Raw genomic sequence first — 27,961 nt, 5'->3', positions numbered from 1 at the left:
CTTTTATTTTTTTTTTTTTTGTACAATCAAATAGCCTAACCGATGATATAATAATTTTCCAACGGAGCACGTAATCGATTAAACGAAGTCGATGGTGTCGCGCTCGTTCGAGTAATTTATTTCCTTCCCTTATTTTTTTATTAACGACTGCAAGCCTCGAGGAAAAATGAAGGAAGGAGGCGAAGGAACGTGCTTCGACGTGCGAAAACTACTTACTCGTAGAAGAATGTTTAAATATATATTTTGATGTTATTTAGATATTTCGATATTATTAATGATATTCTGGAAATATTTAGAGGTAAAAATTTCATTGATAAATATTATTAAATACATTTCTTACATATTTAAATATTATACAATTTGTATTAAATTTGGATAAACATATTTTTAAATCAATAATTTGGAAAACGATTATTATGTTATAATAAATGTTGTTTGATTTAATTTAATTCGTTATGTAAATTGATATTTTTCCAATTATAATGAATAAGTAATAATCTTTCTCATTCTCAATATAACGTTGACAAATTTATATTTAAATGTGTAACACCACGAACACATAACACATATTAAATATTAAATTATAAAAATCTTTTAACATTTCCTAATAGATTTCACTTACTCGTAATAACATGTTTTTAACATATCCTTTGTTTATTCTTTTCTTCCATTCCTGCAGCTTTTATTACACCGTGTAATAGAATGTACTGCAGAATAATCCCTTCACGAAGATTAAATTGCTTCGATAAAGGAGAAAAAAGGAGTCTGAATGGGCAACGTTAACAGGAATTTTGATTGCGAGTGGCTTAATGGCTTTCAGAGATAATTTCTATTGTCTCTGAATGAAAAAAAAAAAAAAAATGTTTTGACATGGTGAACTCAATAGTTAGCTTTGTTAAAATTGCCTTAACATAATAATGTACATGATGTCTGAGTTGGTGGCAGGTTAAAGTTTCAGACGTAATCCGTATCCTTCTGTAAAAGTGTTTCGACGCTTCGTGAATATCGTAACTAGTTTCACGAAGGATTTAGAGAATAATACCCTTTGTCGGTGTCTCGTGGTGAGTTCGAGTTAAACTTTGGGAAAAGTGCTTTATAAACGATACAAGTGTAATTTCATCGAGAATTTGAGAACATTGTATACTCGTGTATTAAAATTTTTCTTCGTTAATACGAGATAATATCTCAAGTTTTATTATTTGATCTCTTTTTTCTTCTTCTTTTCCTTTGAAAGTTTTATCTTATCACGAAAAAAGACCAATTGCAATAATTTGAAGAAATATATTTTTTAAGAAATCTCTTAAATCTCTTCGATGAATTTTGAATATTAACATAAGAGCAATAGCATTATTATTATTATATGTTATTTTTCGTTTTATTAAGAAATCTGAAAATAAAAATATTTTTCTATTCTGTTTTATATGTAGAATTTCTTATTTCAATATTATTCTTCTTCCAATCTATCCCAAATACATATGTACATTTTGATGTTTGAATTTAGATAAAAATAATTCTAATATGAATACTTTTACTTGTTTTACATTCCACCATAAAATCCTTCTTTGCAGGTATATTTTTTATAATTTGAATTATTATTAAGAATTTCTCAAATTTGTTACAGAGACTGATCGATGAGGCGCAAAATTTTCGAGGACGACTGGAAACGAGAAGACACTTTTCCAAAAGATACGTTTCACGGGGAGAAATGTGTTGTGCTGCTTCTGCAAGCAATTCAACGAAAAATCAACGATAAGCATATCTTCTTGGTCGTCTCTGCGGAAGAGGAAACGATTGCCATGTCACGGTCCTGTTTTACTACCTTTTCGACTTTTCTCTTGAATACACATTTGCGACTCAACGCGTCTTCTAGAAGACAAACCAGGAAAAAAATATTGCCGATCCGATAACACGATGTTTATACAGAGAAATCTCAATTGGCATGATAAAATTTTTGCATTTTTTCACATTTATGAAACAAACTTGTTATCGATCAGAAAACGTATCGATACACTTTCATTCTTTCATTATCTCGGGGAAAATACATTCGATATGATTGATTATGATATTTCGAAAATAATGACAAATGAGAATTTTCATAAAAGAATTCGTCATAATGTAATTGTCTAGAAATAAAATTTTACGAATATGATATAATTTTTTTCAAAGAAATTAAATAATTTTATCTAGATTCATTAATGTTAATTTATTTAATCTTTAAAAACAATTTGATTATCGATTATTTGTTTCATAATTTCGTTAAGAACATATATTTTCATAGAATAATTTAATTTATAGTTTCATCAATACGTATGTTCGTTCAATTATCTTTTTTTATATTCATAATTTATACTTCTTTCCTATAATTGTAAATTATTTTTATAAATTCATTAAACTACCATTTGTATTTTTATTTCAAACGAATCTGTCGTTTTATTATTATTATTGGTGATTATTATCACGGCTGGACTTGCGCCAATATCACAAGTGACGCGATTGCAAAATCAGAAGAGAAATTTCTTATCAAGTATAATTAAACCATTCCTGTTTCATAAAAAAAAATTTCATTAAATTATTACAAATTACAAGTTAGAACAAAATGTCTAATTTTATCTTAATTAGATCTCTCTCCAAATATCGTTATTAAAGTTTCATTTCATTTTATGGATCTATCTCGAATGAACATTACGTTATTACTGCTGCTCATTGCATTACAGAATAAGTGAAGTCAAAAAATTTATTCTTATTAAATAAGGATTATCAATTGAGATAATCGTTGTTTATTATTTATACATCTCTGTAATATTATTATAACAGAGCAAGTCAATAATTATTTGAAATATATTTAATATAATGGTAATGTAAAAAGTATTATATTTTTACATTATTTTTCAACATAGTCGAAGTTCACTTTCAATATTTTTTCACCTTGGAAGTTTTACCATACTCTGTAAATAAAATATTCTTGGTCGAGAGATCAGTCAAGTATACTATATTGCTATCTTTAGCTGCTCATAGGTGGAAAAACGTCCATTGGAACTTGTCGATCCATTCATAAACACTTCTTTACGTAGCACGTTATATTGTGTCAATAATCAGTCTTCAATAAATTTCAAGTACCGATAATTTTACGGTATAAAAATTAGATGACGATTCGTTATGCTTCTTGGACTTATTATGTTTTAACATAATAGTTATTTTAAAATTTCCAAGGAAAATAATAAGAATAATATAATATGATATAAAGGGAAATTAAAAATATTTATATTATTTGAGGATTATTGAATGATAACTTTATCTGAATTAATTATTGATTGACTTTTGTAAATATTATTAAAGATTTTCTTTTAAAAAAAATTAACGTTTTGTTTTTCGTAGAATACTGCTGGATTGTATGACAGTTGTGGCTGGCACAAGTATTTTACAAACACCAATTTCGGAAACAATCCTATCGAAACAATTCACGAAGAATATAATAGAGATGACGTACGCAAATGACATCGCTCTGATCAAAGTATATAATATTGAGGTGATATAAATGTTTTAAATTTTAATACTAGAATTCTTTTATATAATGATTCACTTATAATTCTCGTAACTTTAAAATTTTACATGTGAAAAAATCAATAATATTTTGATATTTGTAAAATTTATTACAGTTCCAAGATATTTGACTATTCTACTTAAAATTAAAAAGTTATAAAAAAAGTTTATTATTCACAAAATATTTTATTATTCACGATGAATAATCACGAAAAATTTTATATAAGTGAAAAAACCTTTTGTAAAGTCTGCTTTGATATCTTTTGTTCTTCCATCTTTTTCCAGAAAAATGCCAAAACCAACGATTCAATTATGATATCCAGATTTGCAACTCTCACAGTAAGTACTAAATTTTTCTTATTTTTAATCAAAATATTTGTATCATCCTTAACTTTGTCAAAATAAACTTGTTCAGCAATAATCATGATATTATATAAAGATCGGAATATTTAATTAAAAAGATAATTATTCGAATCAAAAATAAAATATTTTTGACATTGGTTTTTACTTATGTTGATTAAAAATCGACTTAAAATAAATCCAAACACGAAGAAATCATTGCTTAATTTGTCTTAAAACTCGATTAAAGCGTACTGAAATTAAGAAAACTTTAAACCGTTATAACTTCGAAGATAATGACTTCCGGTCAACGAATAAAAGACCGTTGGAAGCGCGGGACCTTGTCCTTTAAAACGCTTTTTCATTCATCTCGATACGACTACCGGTTCCCGAGATATCACCGTGTAAAGAAAAGGGTAATTTTTAATCGTTTATTATTACCATCCTTGTCGTTTACTCGGACTCGCTCGCGCCTCGTCTCACTGACCTATCCCAAAGTCCAGACAAGCGACAGACGCGATTCCTGGAAGTAGCACGCATTTCCAGGAAAGAAATGTAGGACACTGGGTCGCGAAGTCATTCGTAAACACTGCGCTTAAGCGCTATGGACACTTTGAATCCTTATACCTCGAGAACGGATCGAGATATCGGGATAAAACAAAAAGGTGTTTCAACGATATGGTTTTCTTTATTATCTGAATGCGTTTTAATGGCATTTCCTGCATCGAGGTGAGTATTTAAACGGTATAAATATCAACAATTCATACATAAGCTTTAATATTTCCAGTATGAAGGGAAAGAAACGAATCTCAGGAAATGAAGAGCATCAAAATTGTTAACCAAGCTTATTGCAATCGAGTATATAAGAACAATACACAACTTTGTGCACATGATTCTATTGCTGTTGAGTGGAAGTTTGCAAGTTTCCATGTTGACAATTTGATAATTAAATTTTTAATCGTGTTCATGAGGAAAATATAAGTTGATTATTGTATTTGAATTATAATTTGTTATATTGTTATTGTTATTTATATATTTTTTTTTTTTTTTAGGAGTTCAAAGGAGTTCTTTCAAATTCAAATCTTTTTTCCTGTCGTGATTTTTTGTGTCATATAATTTTTATTAAAAAAGATATATTATTCTAATTATATATATATTTTTTTAGGGAGACTCTGGCCTTTAATGGAAAACTCCATGGTATTGTTTCATGGTTCGATGGATTGTGCCGATGTGTGTATATCTATTATACATGTTACCTCGTATCTCGATTGGATTAAGGAACATACAGTGTAATAGAAAAATCTGTATATTTCTGTATATGATGCATACAGAATGAATTTAATAATCCACAAGTGAAAATGGGGAAAAAATGCAATTTCAAGTGATTTCAGGTAATTTCATGCGATTTTACATGACTTAGAATATCCTTGGGAAATTCATTTCGTAGAAAAAGAGATTTTAATTTAAATTTTTCAATTATAAAATCTAATTATACTTAATTACATTGAAAGAATTTAAGGCTCTCTTAAAACATACGAATATAAAATATACCATGCAATATTTAGAATATTATTTTTCACTTATTAAATTAAAAAAGATGGAAATTTCTATTTTTCAGCAGAAAAACTTACAAGTAGAATTTCCCTTTAAAAAAAATGGTTTTAAAAAAGTTAGGAATAATTTCAAAAATTTCTATTTCTCCAATAGAAATAGAATTCTTTTTAAACTTAGAAAAAAATTGAAAATTCATCATTTAAAAAAGATAGAAATTTCTATTTCCCGAGGATAGAAAAGTTTAGAAATAGGATTCTCCGTTTTATTCGAAAACTATCAATGGGAAAGCACTGTGGCCGATTGGAATCATAGACAAACTGGACTGGTTGATTGTATTTCGTTGGAAAATCGAAATACGAGTCAGCCAAGTGATGCAACGTAGTCATTCAACCGAAAGTCATTGTTCGAAGACATTGGAGCAAATATTCGTCTACGACTGATCGATTCTGAGATTATCGAATTTCAAAGACAATTCGTACGTGGAATTCATTTGGCAAAATTTATTTCATTGTATAATATTCGTAAAAAGAAAAATTGATTTTATTCCTCTATATATCTATATGTTCTTTGTTCGTTCAACGTTTTAAATATAAATGCCATAAAAGGAAAAAATAGAAATTTCGACAAGTTCATTTTTATCGTCATATAAAAAAAAATACTTCGATACTTTAAAGATTGAAAAACAAGTTGCAAGATATTGCAAGATTTTTACTATATTTTTACGATACAGGAAAAATCACAACACAAGTTCAATTTTAAAACTATTCTTCTGTAAAAATTGGAAACTCTGAGTTGTAAAATCTTTCTCTTGTGATCTTTATGTAAATAATATTAATCATAGATTATTTGTATGGATAATAAATCGAATCTAAATTAAAAAGAAATTTAATAATTAATTAGCTTAAATTATTTAAGCTAAAAAGTTTCACTGATGAAAAGTAACAATAATATTTAAATATTTCGAGTAATCGGAATTTAAATCAAAGGAATAGCATCTAAAGTTCATTCACATCTGTGTGGTGAATATTGAATAGTTAATCATCTATTCTTGTATAATGAAAACTAGAGAAAAACGTTGAACGATTTCCCCCTTTCGGGAGTATTAATTTTCCCAAGAAAGAAGTTATTCTTAATCTTCTCCTTTTTTATTTTAATTCGTGCAAACTAGGACTACGTTCTCTTAAAAAAAATAACTTTATTTTTGTTCTCAAAAAAAATTTCCCCGCTTATTCTCTATTATCAGAAACTCGATAAATCCAACTTACTTGAATACACGAAACAAAAGGAAAAACAATAATATCTGGAACTTTATCTCGTAAACGAGATGAGTTACGTCTTCGATATAATAATTAAGAAACTTCTGCGATGAAATGGCGAGTCTGAACCATTTGTTTGCCAAGAAAAAAGGAAAAAGAAGAGGAAAGGAGGATGCAACAGGCAACTGATCGCACTTCCCTTCACCAAAAATTCTCCTCTCTTCAGATTCAAACGAATTCATTCCATCTCGAAATTAATCTCGTTCGGTTTCTCAACTCTTCATTCTCCTTGGATTCCTTCTTTTTGCGATTTCTCCACGATTTTCCTTATTGATTGTGATCGAAACGCGATTAAAACGCTCGAGAAATTTTGAATTCTTGGTATTCATAGGCTAAACAGAAAATTATATTACCCGCAAGGAATATTTTAACCCCCGTGTTTATTCTGGAGGGTATATAAGTGTCGTGGGAGGCGGTAACTTTCAATTTACCGTCGGGTTTAACACGTCTCGCCATGCTCCGGAGAAAAAGAAGCGTTTTAGCAAGACTTTGAGAAAGGATTACATCACGATATTTAAGGGGCAAGGAGTATCCATGGTGAATTTCTATTTTCCTCGATCAACTTGAGGGCCAGTTGGTTCTCTCGACATATTTTTCATTAAATTGAACTGTTTTAGTCGAATAAATCAATCCGAAGCACTCCACTTTCATAAAGTTAGCAAAAAAATACACGTGATAATTTATTACGAGATAAGTCTTTTTGATATCTAGATTTATATACATATATAAAGTTTCAAAGGATTTCAAAGATTCCCTTTTTGTCTCAATTGCTTTTTTCCGAAGCGAAACTTTCCATTAAGAATATTGGTCAGAATTTTTTTTATAACAACAACAAAACGTTTCTTCAAATCTTGTATGGATAATAAATTAATATATCTTTTTCAAAATCAATTTTCTTAACAACAAAACAAACCCTTGCTTTATTTATTATTATTATTTTACTTTCAATTTTGGAGAATATGTACTAGTATATACGTAATATACACGAACGATAGTAAAAGGAATCGTAGAAATTTAGCATATCAAAGTTTTCTCATTATGGAAAAGTGGAACGGTTATAAAACTTATCAGAGTTAAGAGGCTCTCATCTTCGTTCAAGGATTTTCAGTATTTATGACAAACAAGAAGCTCGGCCCCGAGGAAAAAAAAATCTTTGTACTACGTCGTCTACGAGAGTTTAGAAGTTTGTTGGACTTATGCCAATATTCAGGGACGATGCACTTTCGCATCTGTTCCAGCATCGATCGATTGGTCATCCCATCAGACGTGTCCTTCAACGTAATGCTAATGCTTTATTATTCGCCTAATTGTCTCGTTCCCCCTATTACAATTATATTCTAAATATTAGGCGACACTTCATCAACGCACATCTAAAATCCAATATCCACAATTACATTCAAACTTCTAAGCTTTGAAATATTATTGTGAATTGAATCGAATCCACTCGAACGAACGCGAATGTTTGAATAGATAAAAAGAAAAATCATTGATCACGTCATGTTCACAATTTAACAATTGTGTTATTTAATTTGTAAATATCTTCCCTTTTATTATTAAAAAAAAGAAAACGAGGATCCGATTTATACGCATATTTTCGCCTTTAAGGGATGAACTCTTGATGCCTGCCTGCGTTGCAAAATGTCCACGCCTTGCTTAAATATCCCTTTGTATTCCGTCAAACTTTACAAAAAGCCTCGAAGCTACTTTCTGGACTTATGAAAGCTTTGTACAGTGTATCCGAAAGTGGCGAAAGATGTTTTGTATCTCATACTTGTCGCTTAAACTTCCGGGCAAGAATTTTACAAGAGGGAGGAGGAGGGAGGAGAATATCGAGGAAAAAGTCTCGACGAAAAGTTTTAAACTTTTTATCTTCGATTAATTCGAGTGAATAGAAGCTATTCATAATTCATTGAGAAGGATTGGGAAGAAAAACGTATCCCTCGTCGCGTGATACAAACCTACTTTTTATTTTGATCATCTGTTTCTAATTATCTATCATACTATTATTTTATTTGATACTTGAGACAGAACGATTATTACAAATTCAATCAATGCACGATATTTATTTCGTGACAAATTAATTGAAGTAATTGATGGTTGATGTTAATTAAAGTTATTAAACTTTTATATTAACAGATCAAATAGAAATCTCTATTAAATTTCTTTTCAGAGGATCCAGTCAATTCTGGTAGACAGTTTAATGAAAAATTAAAGTTCACGAGTGAATCTTGTTCGAGTTCTATATATATATCGGAGGAACGTTCTCGCCAAATGATTCGCGAAAGGGGTAGAAAAAAGGATAGAAAACGTGAGGAACAATTCATTGGTTGGCTTGCACCATAAGAGAAACGGATGGCCACGCCATTATCAGCGCGTATGAGGTTTTCAAAGTATCTGGATCATAGCCAATTCTACCGCAAATGCTCTTCCCGAACTATCCTTTGCAATTTGTCATCCTATCACTCGAATCCAATCCAATCCATTACATCCGCGTATTACAGAAATTGCCTTACCTATCTTTGACCCCTTTCAATTTTAACATTTTTCTCCCTTTCTTAAGTTCGTCGTGTTGTTCTTAAAAATTTCAATTTCTTTTTTTATCTTTATAGAAAATTCACAAGTTAAATTCAAAGAAATAAATAATCGATGGCGGGAAAAATTTTAGCAAGGAATTATTTAATTAAAAACAGAGGAAAAGAAGATGGAAAAAAATAAAAATTAACTATACAGGATTAAAGATTCGAATCGAAAATGAAAAATTTACTTTAGAGGAGGCGGAATGAGTCACTTTTAGAAATCTCTGAATAAACTGAAAAATATATTTCTCGCGATTTTTGCGCGTAGCGCGAAGCGTTTATGAAACTTCCACCCTCTCTGCTCTTGTCAGAATGCTATATAAACTTGAAGGAAGTTGAAAGTTCAGTGGAATATATTTCCTTGATTTCTTTTTGACAACTTCAACAAAAGTAACATCCGTTCGAAATTGCCTTCTCATAAGTATTTACAACATGGAAAATGGAGTTAGTCGTGAATTTACGCTAGATTACATGGCATTGTATTTGTAACGTGAGCAAATATTTCTCAATATGAAATCTCAGATGGCTAGAAACGAGGAAAATTTGAAAAGTTTGTTCGAGCGGATAGATTTATTTCTAAAAGATATTCAAATTTTAAAGTTATACTGCACCATAAGTTGATTCGTTAAAGAAACATCATTTTCATTTCGAAAAGATGTTAATTGAATCTTGCGTGGATTATAAGAAGAAAAAGACAAATAGGTAACTTATGGAAGAATATATTTTTTAATGGTTATTAATCAAAAATTTGTGACGATTTGAATAATTAAATTGAATTTTAATTAAAGATTAACAAAAAATATAATATATATATATATATATTTCCTTGATATTTCCAAATTCTATAAATTATATATAAAATAAAGTTTAAAAAACTTCATTTGTATTATCAATAAATTTATCAAAGAACGATGTTTACTCATTTTAATTTTGAATATGTATAATAAATATCCAAAGAAAGAAAGAAATGGAAATCACATCTGTCAGATTTATAAAAAAATGTATAATACAAAAATTCTTTTCAATTTGTAGAGAATAAAATGCAAATCTACATTTATTTACAAATATAACATAAATATATCTACATATTTTTAATTTAATTTTTGGAAAATATAATTTAATTTAAAATACGACACGATTACTCCAATTATATCAGAAATTAAGAGGAATTAAGACATGATGTAAAGAATAATTAGGATCAAAGAAACCGCACAAAGAGCAGAGAAATTGATACAAGCAATTCTAAATACGTTGGAACCAATGCAAGTAACCACTAATATATATTGACGTTCATGTACATCTACAAAGCGCAGAGAAACCGATACGAACAACGCAGGGATTTGCTATTATTAATGTAAATTGAACGCGAATCCATTGAACGCGATATTCGAATTCTCCTCGATACTCGAAAGCATAAAAATTTCTATGATTTAAGGCAAAAATGTGTTTGAAATTTATAAAACGACTTTAATAATTAATTCAATTACACGCAAGAAATGTAGAATCAAGAAATTTTCCATAGAAATAATTTTAACAACTTTGGATTTTCCATTTTTAAAATTATTGAAATAAATATCCTTTTTTTTATAAATTTTGGGATAAAAGCATACTATAGAGATTAAATTTGAGCTTTCCTATTTTACCAAATATCTCGTACGTAAATTATAGTATATAAAAAAAAAATTTATCGAAATATTTTCCTCCCAGAGATAAATTACAACAACTGGAGTCGTAAAAAGACTCTAAGAAACACGTAAATCTGTTGGGATATCTAACTTATCTAGTAAAACTGATTCAGAATTTGTATGAAATCGATACATTTTGATATCGTCCAATACTTCGATTGGTTCGGTAGCATCTGTATCGAATTGAGAAAGTTTGGTTTCATATCATCCCTATCGAAACGAAATCGGTTTTGTATCGAGTCCATCCAATGAAATTAGTTTGGTAACATTTCTATCGAGTGAAGAATCTCTACCTCCATCTGCTGGAATATTATTTGCTACCAGTTTCTTGAATCTCATCATTTCTATAGAGTATAAATATTTCGATATCGTATCTTGTAAACTATCAACTTCATCTGGACATGGATGATATCTTCGATATCTTTGATATCGTTGAAAGAAATCTATTATACGAATCTTCAAACAGTTGGAAATTTTTATTTCACTATATGATTAATTACTTGTGATTAAATACCAATTAATACATATATTTACAGATATTAATGTTTCTTAAAAAAATTCCTACGTATATAATTAATAAATGGTAGAATAAATGAATTTATCAGAAGCGATTGTTCGTATGATATATCTTTAGAAGCGATAAATTAAATAGTTACTGTTCAATTTCGTGAATATTAACATTTTATTTGCAAAGTTTAATACGAATGATGGACGTTAGTTGCAGCCAGAGGGATATAATATTATGTTTTATGTTAAATATATTTGTTAAATAAATCAAATACGAGTAATAAGAAGTTAAAACAGTATAGTTTTATGAAATGAAATGATAAAGAAAATGAAGAAAAAGTTGATATATTCAAGATTTTGTCTGAATCTCTCGATTTCTTTTCTTTTTTTTTACAAAAAAATGAATATCAGACAAGAAGAAATTAATTATTTGTTATTAAACAGAATTTTATTTATTATTTATTATTAAACGGGATTACAAAATTTTAAAGTTCTTTTTTAATTTTTAATTAATAACAAATTACTTTACTTGGTCGAATAATTAATCCTCGAATCTCTTATCTTCATTTATCTTAATTTCTTTTCATTTATCTTCATTATCTTTTATTTTTTATTGAAATTACGTTTCAAGAACAAATTCATCTCACGCCATTGGAAAATTATCGCATTATTCTTATCTAAATCTTCTTAAATTTTTAAATTACAAATAATCCAAGTCTTTTCAATTCCATTTCATCGAACTTGCGATCAATTGATAGTAATTTGTATATTATAGAGGATCGGATTCGAGGGACGGCATCATCAATCGTCCTTTGATTTCTACTCTTATTTATACGAGTGAAATTCATTGTTACAGAGAATAATCCGCAAACTGCTTTGCACAAATGGTTAACCACTTTATACAATATACATCTGTGACAGCTCTTTTGACAAAGGCTCGATGCAACCTCCCTTCGTCTGCGTATTTGTTCTCCCATGTACTGGAAGATTGAATCCATAATGACATTGCCACTTCGGATTTGTTTCGTTTGGTTTCCGCGCACCATCGATGCGGAACGAAACGTGAAAAAATAGAGGTTGAAAATTGATATTAATCGGTTATTACGTGTTCAAATACACGAGAGAAAATTATCAAGAGTTGTGGACTGTAACGTAAAATAATGATTGGATAAACGAGTATTTCTAGAACAGGCCATTAAAAAATTGGATTAAAAAATAGCTGTTTCGATAATTGACGAAAGTGAATTTCATTTAGAGAAAACTGCTCATCAAAGAGATGAGGGCAAACGTTATTTACCTGCATCCAAGAAACTTTCGTGAACGAGCCAAGATATAACTGGAGTTTTCTTCCACGTATATCCATATATAGTGATAGTGGTAGTTTTAATAACGAGGCTGTTCAAATATTATCAAATAATAGATACGTTAGAAGAAATATTTTTTTTTTGGAATAATTTTTTGGATTTATTAAATACTTTTTAATAAAATGTTACAAACATTTCTTTAATTTTTATCATTGCATACGAAGCAATCTTTTTTTGAGAGAAATATCATTTTTAAAAATCAATCATTTATGTGACGTTGCGAGATAAAGCAAAATTACGAAATATTCAGAATTCGATGCTTCATCTTTGTTCATTCGAAACAAATGAAAAGATATTGTTTCGTTCGTTTCATCCCTTTAAAAAAATTTTTCCTCGACAAAAACCTGTTATATTCCACATACACACCAGTTTTCATCATAAAATTAATATCCAAATACTTGGAGCTATTATTATATATAAGTCGAAAACTTGTATTTAACACAAAGAAAGATAAATTAAAAATTTCTATTCTACAAAGTGGATTATTCAGCTTTACGATATTCCACGGTTTTGGTAAATAAGAAGAAATAGTGGCTTTATACTATCTCGCATAACCATACAAAATGTAACAAGTTTCAACGAACTAAGCATACATTGTTAAACATCGTTTTGCAAACGTTATTCGACCAATACATGCGTTATTTCTATATTTCTTTCTCCACTCCGAAGCTGAATAATCAATGATGCCATCCGAGTCATAATAGATGTTTGACCTCCGAGAATGAGGAGAATGTAGTAAGAATGTAAAAGGGGATGCTGGAATTCGATGCTGGAGTTCAACGCACCCCTAAGTTCCATCGATTAAATTAATTCTATTTATCGCCACCTGTATAATCGTAACTATTTATCAGTTATTAAGTATTTCAAATGATTTTAAAACGTGGGATTAAAGGATATTCGATAATTTAAATTATCGTTGCGAGAGGTGGTTCGTGCAATTATAATTTGAAATTAATGAAAAATAAATGTTGGAAGAAATTCTAGAGGGAAAAACACGAATATTTTAAAGATGCAAAATATTATATTATTTTCAAAAGTGCGGTGGAATTTTTTTTATTTTTTTTTTTCATGGATCTTGTGTAAAAAGAAAATTAGAATGAAAAAAATATGAGAACTCTTTTTTTTGTTCTAAAAATGAACTAATAATGCATACCTCATTTAAATAATGTTAATTTTGTATAAAGCTCATTACATTGAATTTAATATCAAATATTTATAGATACAATGAAATTATCTTCGTCAGTAAAATCATTAATTTCAAAATATTAATTTTGTTCAATTTACGTAACGAATGATAATTTAACAATGTAATTTCATTTTTCGTATTTATAAAAATAAACAGATAATTCTTGATTTTTTTTTCAATTAAGTTTAAACTTAAATCTTTCTATTTCCTAATCAAAATCTAAATTGTGATATAATTGTTTTATATCTATCTATTTTATATTTCAGTTCTATTCCGAGATAAGAATTTTATCGAGAAATTTACTGAAATCAAAAGATAATTATTATCGAAAGTTTTTCGATATCAACGTGAATATTTTTAATCCTCTATACAGACTTACAGATTTCTAAAAGACTTCTAATAAAAATCGATTGAAAAGTGAAAAGATCAAATATGCAACGATTAATTAATCTGGAAACCAAGCTTCAACATACAATACTAACATTTCCAATTTAATATCTACACCATCTATGTGTAAAAATTTAAATTTTAAAAATAGTATTTGCCAGGTATATCACGTCTCAGCTCCGTGTTCGTGACATTCGCAAGAAGAACAGAGAGGATCCTGCGTCCGATGTGAATTATTGATCCGTAAAGAACGTAAGACATATATCTATGTTAAATGACCATAAATCGTGGCCTCGACGTTAATAACGTAGGAAGATTACTTTCGTGAACTTTATGTTTTATATATATGTCATGTATATATAAAAGAGTTGGGTGATATTTGGTGATATTCGCGTAAACCCCCATCGCTTAATTTACCCGATTTGATACGATCGAAATCGTTATCAGAGAAAAAAATATAACATCGGTCTGATAATGTTCGAGTACATTGATTTTTCCATATACAAAAATTTTTTTGCTCGATATTTATTATATTTGCTCAAAAATTGATTTGGAAAAAAATGACACGTATAGATGGTTGGATACTTTTTTCAATCAAAATATTTAATATATTGTGTTCAAGAAAATGTATAAAAAAAAAATTATACGATCAAAGATAAAGTAGTACATCATCATTTGGAAATGGAGATAACATCAATTCATTCGAAACAACAGGAATTTCAAATATTGAATTATTATTTTCTGATTTTAAATTTGAAAGGAAAAAATAACTTGAAGTAAAAATCGTTATATACTTTATCTTATAAACAGTAAAAGTAAAACATAAAGTATAAACAATAGATAAGCTATGATAGCGTTGTTTCTTGTGTAAGAACTATTCTACATATTAAAATTATAATGGCATCATTTAAAATAATATTTCAAATTAGCCGAAAAATAATTTTTCGAATAATAAAATATCAAATTTAGTCAAACATTTTATTTACATCGCATTATTCCCACAAAGGTACGATCACGTTCACGATCTTGTCATCTCGCTCGTCAAAAATTTATCTGCATATCCGTTTCTTAAATTACGAGGGTAAACGAACGCTTAACGCGATCAATCTAAATGCAATTATGTCCCCCACTGACGCCAGATTTAGAAAGGATAATGCCACCGGTTGAAAAAGGATAGCAGGTGAGGTGGTGCTGTAAGGATCAATACGCCATCCTCTCTCCAGAGAGAGAGAGAGAGGTTCACATGTTGCTCCCGTTTCCGGTGCCACCTGGCGAACTAAAAAGGATCGATGTGCATTTCCTGCGACCACTGGTAATTACCAATCTACACGGCCATTATGAGATGAATAATAATAGAAATTTACGAACCGTTATATCACTCCACTTCACGTCAAGTTCAAGTATCTTATCTGATGTTTTGTTCATTTTTCAAACTATTGGAAATATTTCTATACATTTTTTATTCACTTTTTACACTTATACTTTATAGAAATAAATCTAAAAAAATTACTTATCTTAAGGAATACAACACAAAAAAAATATATCTTATCTAATATTTCTTCCATTCTAATATTCTAGTATATTTTATAATATTCCAAATTTCGTTGATTTCTTTTATTTTTTTCAGTGATATTAGAAAATGTGAATAACCGATACGAATTTCATATGATATCATATAGAAATTAATTATTACCAGAGAAGAACAAAACGATGAAACTTCTTAGATCCTTTAAAATTCCACGTATAATATTATAATTAAAAAGGAGAATAGTGTAAGTTTTATAAAAAAATATACATATTTCTACAATAAAGATCTTCTTTTATCTGTAAAACCGACACGTTAAAAAAAGACACGTTTAAAAAAGGAGTAATTTATTTGGCCAACTATCGATTAAGAAAATTAGATTTTAGATAACAAAGGCGGTGTTATACACGACAAGGAGGAAATTTAGCGGTGCTTGCTTTTTAAGAAACCACGTCTCCTCAAAATGAGACTTTCCCGGTTTTTCATCCGAAATCCAACCTTTCCTTCCCTTCCAAGGGAAAGAAAACTGCACTCTCGAATAATTCACACGAACACCCCGCCTCAAGAGTCCTCGTTTTCCTCGGATAACCTTTGAATCGTTCATTCCGTCTGCGCTTTTGTAGAAATCGATATTTTAAGAGCGGATACTTCGAATAATTCAGAGAGCAGAGTGAAAAGGAGATGGAGGAAAAGTAGAGAGGACGATTCGAATATAGAAAAGGAATGATAACGAGTGATGTAATTAGAGATTTTAATAAGGCACTGGACGTGGAAGAAAAAGGAAAATATATAAATCCTGAAATACTTGAAATAATTATATTTTTCTTTTGCCGTGTATCATTGTGATATCTTGATACAGGAAATTCATAGAGGAGATTCTGGATCTCCAAACGGGAATAAGAAAATAAAAAGGATTGTAAATTTTGGGATAGATAATATTTGTTGGATCGAAAAGGAATCGAAAAATGAATATTTTCAATGTAAAATGTTTCTGTATTGGAAAATTTTTCACGTTGAAAAAAATTTCGAATGAAAGTCATAAATCAATCATCGAAAGCAATAACGATAATAATACTCCTACCATAAGTATTCATATTAATAAAGATACAACTTTATTCCAGAAATAAGATTATAAATCATTATAATGATAGATAAGATTATTAAGGGAATTACTCAACAAATTGATATGCCATATAAATCATTGATAATCATTCTCATTATAAGTTTAAATTATAAATTGCAAAATATCAATATAAGATAAATAGTATATAGATAGTATATTGTGCTTTTTTATTATTAAAATAAAGATATGTTTAAAAAATCAGGAAAAAACAATATGTATTTACGTATTTTTCGATATTCATTTAGATAATAATGACTCTAATATGTTACATGCAAATAAAATTCTTTTGCATGTACCTTAACATAATGTATATATTTAATATCTTATAATATATACATTTAAAAATGTATTATATAAGATACAAAATACAGATAATATAAAAAATTACAAAAAAAAAAGATTTCTAAAAAGAATAAAAACAAGAATTAAATTTTAATAATATCTTTATATTATGCCGAGACAATCAAAATAATACAAATCTATATTGCGATAATTAATTAATTTAAGCGACATTGTTTTATACGTTATAATTTTATAATTTTTTTTATTATAGAATGAAATATATCAATTAAATATGATATAGTAACTACTGTTTCAAAAAATTGTCTTTCATCGTGTCAATATTTACTTATCAAAATCGATAAATACTTATCAAAATTCCTAAAGATTAATTTAGGAAAAATCCAAAGTACCTTATTCTATAAAAATCATATATTTTTATAGAATATGTATATAGCACAAATGGATGGTAATCATGTATATTATTTAATAAATAATTATATGTAAATTATTCTATGTAAAATTTTAATGTTATATTATTATATTAATATAATTATCATTTAGCTTCTTTACGTATTTTAACCAAAAATTTTTTTTAACCAGGGATGAGAAATTATAATAAGTCATAATAAATTTGAGTGATTCAACATTAATCATCAGCTCCCTCTACTTTAAGAAACAAATAACTTCACAAACAAGTGAAATTATTAATTACAATTCGTAATATATAATAATCGTGTATAATAAAAAATGAGAAATTAATAATAATCATGGTAGTTCAAATATTATTTGAAATATTATTTGAATTTAAAATATTATAATTCCAAGTAATATTGATTGAAACAAACAAAAATGAATCTATGAATGTTATCAACAAATATCTATATTATTTGAAAATAATTAATTACGCAATCTCTATATTGATATTTAATAGGAATGTGATATCTAATCTTAAAATAAATGTTATATATTGTATTATGAGCGAGACTATAAAACATATCTTCCCTGATATTTCGATTCAGTTTATATAGTTTATATGTACGATTAAGAATATCGTATATAACAACTATATAATAGTATATAAGAAACAAACATGATCAAAAAAATTGTTATTATTTGTGCATTAATTACATTAATTAATGGTAAGAATTTTTATTAAAAAGAAATATTAAATCGTATAATATCGATCAATTTTTTTATTATTTTTCTATCAATTATTGATTTTTTTTTTTTATTTTTCAACGTTGTTAGAGATCAATCAATTGTTAAAAATTGATAAAATTCGATTTAATATCGATTAAAATTATACATAAAAAAATTATACATAAAAATTCTTAAATCTCAAAATTTCAAATCTCATACAAAATCTAGTATTAATACTTTATAAATATACATCCTGTATAATTAGATTCGTTAATAATTTAAATTAAATTATTGATTTTTAAATTGAATTACGTATGTAATATGTTAAAATTTATTTCTTTATTTTTTTATAATAAAATAACAAAGTTTTATATTATTTTTATTTTATTTTATTCCTTCATTTTATTTCATTTATTTAATTAACATTTAAACTTGTCATAGTGAAGTGGAAACAATACAGAATTTTCCAAAATCGAAAATTGAAGAGTACTTTTTGTGCATATTCGTGCGATTTATTAATGCAGCCAATAAACAGAGTAATCAATCATAATTTCATGATGAACAATGTTTCATCCTTAATTATTAGAAACTAATTATTATGTGCTATTATTATTTGCATAACAGCATTATCTTGGAATTATAATCCAAAAATTATAAATGGGGAGAATGCCAAAGAAGGAGAAATTCCTTATCAAGTAAGTAAATTATTTTATAACAGATTACAAAAAAAAAAAATAAACTTGGAATCAAGAAAAGAAAGATTGCAAATGATATTTGTCAAAAAAAAAAATACGAATCTATTATTTTCTTGAATTACTAGAATATTTTTTTTTATTTTTAGGTATCACTGCAGAACAAATTTAGCTCTTTCCATTTTTGCGGTGGATCTATTCTTAATGAAAATTATATAATTACTGCGGCACATTGCGTGAATGGGTAAGTCAATAAAAGATATTTTCTTCAAAACTATTCTCTAGAAATCGATATATCACACCTTATCTCAAAAGAACAATTATTTATTTATTTATTTATTCTCAAAAGTTTAAACTTGTAGAGAAATTTAACTTGATGTTAATGTAATATAATAATTCATTATAAATGATTTCATTAAAAAGTATGCACAATTATGGATTATGAATTTATAATTGATATTATATGTATTAAAGTTCTGAAGATTGAAAATACAGAAATATTTTAAAATTTCTGAACGACTTTTCTGAATGTGATTTCACGAAAATGAAATTAAAAATACGTATATATGACTTTTTTATACTTCATGCAATTAACTGTAATAGATAATCAATCAATCATATAGGATATCTGTCGCAACAACGATATAAATCAAATATACTTTCTGAATAATTGATATAGAAAAAACTATAATTGCTTTATTGGTAAAATTCGTCAACTTTCAATTTGAAATTTTGATGTATTGTTGTTATGTATTCTTATAACGATTTAAACAATTCAAAATTTTCCCTGAAATCCTAACTTTTTTTTTGGCTTTCATTGTTTGATCATCTTTATCAAAAGATGCAAAGAGATTTTTTTATAAATTATCAAGTTTGCAGTTATCAACATTATCAGAATCTCATAAAGAATTGAAAAAATAGAAAATATCAACAGAAGTGTTTTTGTGAATTTCTTTCTTATTTTTTTTTCCTTTTATTTATTTATTTTTTTTTTTTTTACAGTAAATTTGCAGAAGATATCAAAGTTGTAGCAGGCACGATCAATCTGGCCCTTCCAAAATACGAGAATGATGTCCATAAAATCATTATTCACGAAAAATATAACTATTCGGATTCGTGGAAGAACGACATAGCATTACTCAAGGTACTTAAATACAAATTTTTTTCAAGTTAATGATTAATAATTGACAAATTCTATTATTATGCTTTATTTGTTACAGGTTACACCATTTGTACTATCGAACTTAATTTCCCTTGTCCCTCTTCCATCACCAGACGACATCATTAAGCCAAATGATGTGGCAACTGTTTCTGGCTGGGGCAGACTTAGTGTAAATAAAATTTATTATTATTTTATAATGAAATTTATTGAAAATTATTGTCTCATTTCAATTCTATTTTTATTTTTATAATTGAAATGTAACAATATAAATGTAATATTAAATTTTTATTATACATAATATTACAGAATAATTTTTGAATTTTTTGCATGAATTATATTAATTGCAGCAAGGAGGACCAACAACTATTTACTTGCAACGAGTAAACATCCTGATTGCAAATCAAGAATATTGTAAATTAATGTATAACAAACTAAATTACAATGTTTACGAAACCCAAATTTGTGCATACTATCCAACTAGTGAAAAAGGATCGTGTAATGTAAGTTCGTCAAAGTTATATTTAATATAATTTTAATAATTTTTCGTTCAATTTTTTTTAATTCATTTTATTTATATATAATGAATTCATTAATTCATTTCGTTTACTCGTTATAATTTTACTTGTTTATCATTATTATTAAAAAAAAATATGAAATAAATGGAATTAAAAATAAAATGCTTTTCTCCAAAAGTTTGAAAAGTTTTGCAATATCATTAGAGTTTTACAGTTTTACAATTGAATTTATATTTTTCTTTTTATATAGGGTGATTCTGGTGGCCCCTTGATCGTCGAAGGAAAACTCATTGGTCTCGTTTCATGGGCAATGGGCTGTGCCCTCACTGATTATCCAACTGTCTATACTCGCGTTGTATCATATCTTGATTGGATAAAAGTAAATGCTGTATAAATTTTACAAGTTGACAACACATGATTATTAACTCTTTGCACTCTCGGTCACCATTTGGATTGATGCGGCAACTTGAACGGCGGCAATATTTATTTACGTTTGGTTTTTTTAGAATATCGCTTCAAATAGGTTCTCTAAACTCTTTACGTATAATCTTACGAAATGTAGAATAATATATTGTTAAATGATGGTAGATTTTTTATCTCAAATTAAACCGTGATCGCGGGTCGGACGACATCTTTGAGTTTTGTAAGCGCATGGAATACGGTAATGAAATTAGTTCAAGCGAAGATGAGTTTGAGTTTTCGTTATTGAATGACGAAATTACTTCTATTCATAAAGAAATTAACGATAGAGAAAGCAATGATGAACACATAGATGAAATAAGAGGAAAGAAGGCGAAAAATAAGAGTAATGGATAGTGAATGTGAAAGTAATAGTTCAAGTAAAAATATCGTAGAAGACACAGAAAATTCTAAATGGATAACATGCACAGAATTGGAAGAATACAATTTGTATCCGGCGAAAAATCTGCAGAACCGCAATATCTTCGAATATAAATGAACGATTAGATTTGTTTTAAACTATTTTTTACTGATGCGCAAAACAAATAATTGTGCTATAAAAAAATTAGAAGAAAATAAGTACCATTGCTCTACTTGCCCTGACAAACCGAGAATGCATTTTGGTAATTGTTTCATAAAATATCAAATACAAAACAATATATTTAATAAATTTTTTTCTTTATATGTAAAGATATTTAAAATACTAAAATATAAATGTTATATGCGTTAATTTGTGTGTGAAATCATAAATTAGCCGAAAGAAATTCCACGACCGAACAAGCTTGGAGTGCAAAGGTTAATATTATATATATGGATTATGAGTTACTAATATATAATATCTTAAAATAAATAAATTAATCTTAGTATTGATTATGAAAAATCAAATTGGATTAAATATATATCTATCAACTATTGCGTCAAATAAAAGTTATAAAATTGGTGAAAAATAATGTAATCTTTTAGTAAGTAATAAATATATATAATTATCATTATATTAATCAAAATCTTTCAAATAATTATTTAAAAATATTACGAATAATCATTAAATATTATACATACTCATTATATAATTAACTAACAATAAAGAAACAAACTTTTGTTTCTACTTCTTTCTACAAATTTTAATATCTTGTTTAGTTCATTTCTTTCAAAGGTTTTTTCTTACAATTTGACAATTTGAAACAGAAAATGCATGAAATAATTAGAGGAAATTATGAGAGATAATATAACACGAGATGTTTCTCTGTAAAATTTTTCCATTGTCTTTATTTTATAAATATATCATCCTCGATTAGATAAATTAAATTCACAATCCAATAACATTTTAGAAAATACACTTGAAACTGACTCATATACACTAAATAAATAATACATGCATCATGCACATTACTAAACCTATTTGATTCATTATAGACCCAATATAGACAATATTAAATCAATCAAATTGTATACAAGCAATGTTAAATCAATCAGATACAACGTGTTAATAGGTCCATGTTCAAGATACCAATATATTATGTACGCAATAATAGTCAAATCATGCAAACTAGATAAGATTGTTATCAAATCTAACTGACCTAAAATAGATATAATATAAACTTCATATCATAGAATATATTATATCTAATCTGAAGATACAAGAAAAAGTATAAACTTTTGAGAAAAAAAATAAAAAATCATCCAATAATATATAAACAAACAACAATTGGAGAAAATACTTAAATTTGCAAAAGAATCATCCAGAATCATCAAGAAGAGAAAAATCTTCGAAAAGATCATGAATCCTAAGACATTCTTCTGAGCTTTAAGAATCTCTGTTGTGTCATTGATCCTAAGAATATGCTAGATTTCCTAGGTTTGCTGAGTATGTAATCAATCTTCTGTTTTAGCATTGATGGTATGAATGCTATGTTATGAATTTGGTCTGTTACTAATATGATATATTTGATGTTTCATTGGATAAAAATTTTGAGAAGCTACAACAACTGCTATATGTCATTTCAAAATATCGTATAACATTTATATTTTAAATATTTATTAAATTGTTATTAAATTATTAAATATTTGTATTAAATCATATACATATCATTCCAGCTTAATGTTTCTGGAATTATATGATTGTATACATCTCCAAATAATACTAAAATAATTTCTGTTACTGTAAATATATCTAATTTAATCTAATCATTTATAAAATTATTGTTTAGATAGTTTTAAAATAAACAAATAACGCCAATACAATGAACTTGTATTTGTGCTTATTATTAATCAACTATAATTAACGACGCATTTCTTGTTTCACTGGCATACACGATTACAATTGCGTTCAAATATTTTCACCGAATTGGCAGCTGTGCTAATATCAATTGCATTTTGATTCCAGATTTGTGTTTATTCAAGAACTCTGAAATCCAATAGCATCATAATTCACGTATTTGTAATACGTTCAGATTATTCACGTGAAAGCTTCATGTCGCAAGAAATCAGTCATCTCATGTATCCCTCTATCATAAATGTTATGAATATAACTGCGAAACTGTCACAAATTGAACTAAATTATTAATGATAAATTATTCGTAATATCAACTAAGCGGATTGAATTTATCTACAAATAACATATCACATTTAACATATCATATCTCTTTAAACTATTTAAGATTTATAATCATATTTTCATAGGATTATAATATTAACGAACTTCCATAATTGTCCGCGATATCCGGATATTCATAATATATCTATATTTTAGACTGGTATGGTGCCGAGTCTGCGCGAATTGGTTTGCTGAATTTAATTAATAATTTTAATCTTACAACACGTGAAAGTTTCGTTTATATTTCATAGAGATTGAAAGAGAGAACTTAATACGAATATATTACTTCTTTAGAGCTAATTACAAAACTTAATTCTAGAGAATTGTCAAACTAGATTTGTCAAAGGCTTAAACTACGTTAAATAAAATTTAAATATTATTATTAATTTACTTAATAGTAGATCGAACAATATTTTAACTTAAGTTTAAATATTATTTAAGAGGACTTAAATATTATTATAACTTAAGTTAAAATTAGAAAACAAAAACTTAAATATTGAGTAGTTTAATTTTAACTAGAAAAAAACAATTAAAACTATACTAGATAAAAACTAAGATATTAATAAGTACTAATAAGCTACTGTTAATAACTATTAACTACTTAAAATTCAATTTTGAGTTATAATACTGTATCTTAATAAAAAAAACTACACACCGATAATTCCAAAAAAAGTTTGTTTAATGATAACATATTGTCTTGGATATGCTACTATTAATTAAAAGGATAACAATCGACAATATTAAATTCAAAGAACGTTTTAATTAGCAGCAAGATCATGATTCTGCGCTATCTAGTGATAACTCCAAGTATTATTGTTTGATCGAGAAATAGATCAACATATTATGATAAATAAATTATAGAAAGATATTTATTTGCAAAAATTTATCATTAACAGGATCTAACAGAAAGCGTATGATTCTAAATAATCATATTAAGCGTAAGTAATACATATTTTAAATTATAAAAAATTAATTATAAAAAAGAATGAAATAAAAAATAAAATGTTCGACTCCAACTCGACATAAGGTTGCAAAGGATTAATAAACGACATTATACTTATCATCACTATCATGATAATGTTGTATAACGCGAAATTGCTTGAGGCTACTCGAAGGAATAGCTCTTCGTGAAAAGAGAAAACTCATCTGAGAAACGAATTCGTTTCCTTTTCCTCTTTCGTTTACTCGGGACTTCATTTTGGTGGCAACGGTCAATAAAATGCTCGAACAAAGAAAAATTTTCATTTTTCGTGGTGTACAATTTTATTTTATAACGATATTCAATGAAAACTTTTATGTCATATTATTGACGTATATCTGTATAAATAAACAACAAAAAATAATATCGATAAAAATATATATTCATAAAATAAATTTATGCATATATATTTGCGTAATTGCATTTGTGTCGTCGATTTAAAATAGAATTTATCAAATAATCTACGTTTTCGTGAAATTTTTCAATATTTTTACTAATGGTATTTCAAAATAAATACCACCTGTGAAAAATATTATATGAAAAATCTTTTTTTCTGATTAAAACCAATATATTAAATGATTTGTTTTCAAATGCTATGAAATATTTATTCAGAGATAAAATTTGATGGAATGATATCATCAATTAAATTTCCTATTTCTATTAATTGTTTAAATTAGTTCAAAAACTACATTAAAAAAGAAGAAATTTGTTATAAATAATGTAAATATTTACACAGATATCTTTTGCTAATTTTTCCTTGTTCTATTAATTTTTTTTACGAGTAAATAATCCAAAATCAAATTCTGATTTTAATTTTGAAAAATCAATAACATGTTGCTTTCATTTCTAATACTGTTTCCATGCAATTGATGAATTGATGAATGTACATAATTTTTAAAATAGAATTAAATAAATTAATTTAATTTACTCTTGCTTGAACATCTTAGGGATTAAATATCGCAAGAATTTCTTACAAGATGAACTCTTTTTATCGAAGAGATTCCTTCGTTTAAGAACTTGGATCAAAAATACACGATTTAAATTTCCCTCGAAATTTCTTTACTTCCGAATCCCTTAATAGATTCTGAATAAGTTTGACGACGAATATAAATTCTCAGATATCTCGGTCATAATTTCATTCTCAATAGCCGGTATTATTACTCCAGCGGCGTAACGAAGAGTTTTTTTTTTTCAATTAAAAACGAGAGAAAGAGGAAATTTTGCTCAAGACATTCATTTAATAGTTGATAACAAACTTCGAGATGCTGCTGCATTGATTTATCATCATATATTTTAACTATTCTCGTGTATTTCCTATTTTTTGGTAGCGTAGAATTTCCATTCGTGATAAAAAAATAAATAAATGTGCATACGGTGTTTGGAATGAAAAATTTTTTGCAGTGACGAAAGAAGAAGAACCAGAGGAATATTGTTGTACAAAGGGAAATTCCCCCGGGAAATTCTATTGCGAGCAACACTAACTTCGTGACAGGATGTTACGCGATGGCAAAGCTTCACAAATATTTGTATTCTGAAAACACGAAGCGCGAATTAAGAAATAATGGGACAAGAGACGTGTGAAAATAAACATTTTCTCTCGCCGCAAAAAGAAGTCCCTTTTTTAGTCCCATTGGTGTGTGAAAGTAAACGAAAAAGGAAACGTTTTTTAAAAATTATTAGGCAAAAGTTAATTCATCCATAATAAACGTTTATCAACCGATGAAATGTGATGAAATTGTAAAAGAGAATTGTTGATTATGTGATTGATAAAAAAAAAGGGGGGGAATGATTTCTCTCTCGCCTTCTCTTCTCTCTAATTAAACAAACGAAATTTATTCTATATTTTCTGCGTTATCTTGTTATTATCGATATATTCCTATATCTAATTTCGCTTGCACTTGAAAATTTCAAAAATTTATTCTTTCTTTTTCATTCACTCTTTCCTGAGAGATCATTTTTTAACCGATTGTATCGCGAGTAACGGGACACTCTAGAATAGAGGAAAAGCAGAGCGCGTAGCAGCAGCTTTCGTTGTAAAAAGCTCAAAGGGCACAGAACAAGGAAAACTATAAAATTAAATTTGGGAATAGAATTTATAACAAGGCTTGCCTCTTTCGAGACACAGGCAGAAAGACTGAAATGTCGACAATTTTCAGAAAATAGCTTTTACAAGACAGGCGCATTTGTTTGAAAATGGCTTTAATCTCACAAACGAAACAATCGAGCTACGTTCTAAAGAAAGAATATCGTTCCTTTCGCGATAGATCCTTTTGTGAGATTATCAAAAAGAAGAAGATAAAAATGTACATACTAATGGTCTAAAGTTTCACCAAGATCGAGCGTTATGGGAAAATAATTTCTTACTCAAAGAAACAGAAATTTTTCTGCTTGACAAAACATAGTAGCAGCTAACCGGAATATTAATTAACAGTGAAAACAGTAATTTTCATTTTTTTCCATTCACATAAAAGCCATGTAAATCGATAGAACAATTGGAAATGGCAAAAAAATAAAAGTATCGTTTAAAAAAAAAAAGTGAAAGACAAGTCTGTTGGTAATTCTTGAAAATTCTACTCCAGAATGCCCATTCCAATTCTATTTACATTGCTAATGAAATTTCATTTCCGCCTTCTATTTCTCGAAGTGGCGATGCAGAAGAGTTCGTTGGCATGGCACTTCTCATTTCGTTCAACGTATTCTCAAACCACTTATTTAACACATAGAAAGTTGCTTGGCGATGAGAAAAGAAAAGAACAAGACGATAATTGCCTGAAACTGGGCCAGTGCTATGCAATCGATTTCCTCGAGAAAATGAAGAAGTCTTTCTACCATTTCTTATTATATGCAAAATTTATATTCACCATCCTCTTGTATTCTCATATCGCTTCCATCAAAATTAATGTAAAGAAATTGTATTAGCTCAGTCATTGACGCGTTCTTTGTTACTTTATTAATTTTTTTTTTGCTCCAATTCAAATATTTGCAAACAAGTTTAATTTTGAAAAAAGAAAACAATAAATATATGTGCAATAGAAAA

At 27.4% G+C, this 27,961-nt stretch overlaps 2 protein-coding genes across 2 annotated transcripts in view; one reads left to right on the top strand and one right to left on the bottom strand.

Moving 5' to 3' along the window:
• LOC107998302 (uncharacterized) overlaps window positions 1-27,961 on the bottom strand; it is a 201,811-nt gene that overhangs the window by 163,621 nt on the left and 10,229 nt on the right. The window lies entirely within an intron of this gene.
• LOC107998305 (trypsin-1-like) lies at window positions 18,368-21,693 on the top strand. Its single transcript, XM_017057504.3, has 7 exons — window positions 18,368-18,523; window positions 19,149-19,219; window positions 19,366-19,460; window positions 20,219-20,360; window positions 20,437-20,547; window positions 20,726-20,878; window positions 21,144-21,693. Exons 1-7 carry the CDS (start codon window positions 18,475-18,477, stop codon window positions 21,285-21,287), a joined length of 765 nt encoding a protein of 254 aa, XP_016912993.1. The 5' UTR covers window positions 18,368-18,474; the 3' UTR covers window positions 21,288-21,693.

Source organism: Apis cerana, linkage group LG6 (genome assembly GCF_029169275.1).
Source record: "Apis cerana isolate GH-2021 linkage group LG6, AcerK_1.0, whole genome shotgun sequence".
Taxonomy (NCBI): domain Eukaryota; kingdom Metazoa; phylum Arthropoda; class Insecta; order Hymenoptera; family Apidae; genus Apis; species Apis cerana.
Note: the sequence above shows the minus strand (reverse complement) of the source record. Positions and strands in the feature narration are given on the sequence as shown.

Excerpts from the sequence above, each read along its gene's own strand:
- LOC107998305 (XM_017057504.3), top strand. The coding sequence starts at position 18,475 with ATGATCAAAAAAATTGTTATTATTTGTGCATTAATTACATTAATTAAT. Across the intron at positions 19,220-19,365 it reads AAGGAGAAATTCCTTATCAA|GTATCACTGCAGAACAAATT; the intron begins GTAAGTAAATTA and ends TTTTATTTTTAG. Across the intron at positions 19,461-20,218 it reads GCGGCACATTGCGTGAATGG|TAAATTTGCAGAAGATATCA; the intron begins GTAAGTCAATAA and ends TTTTTTTTACAG.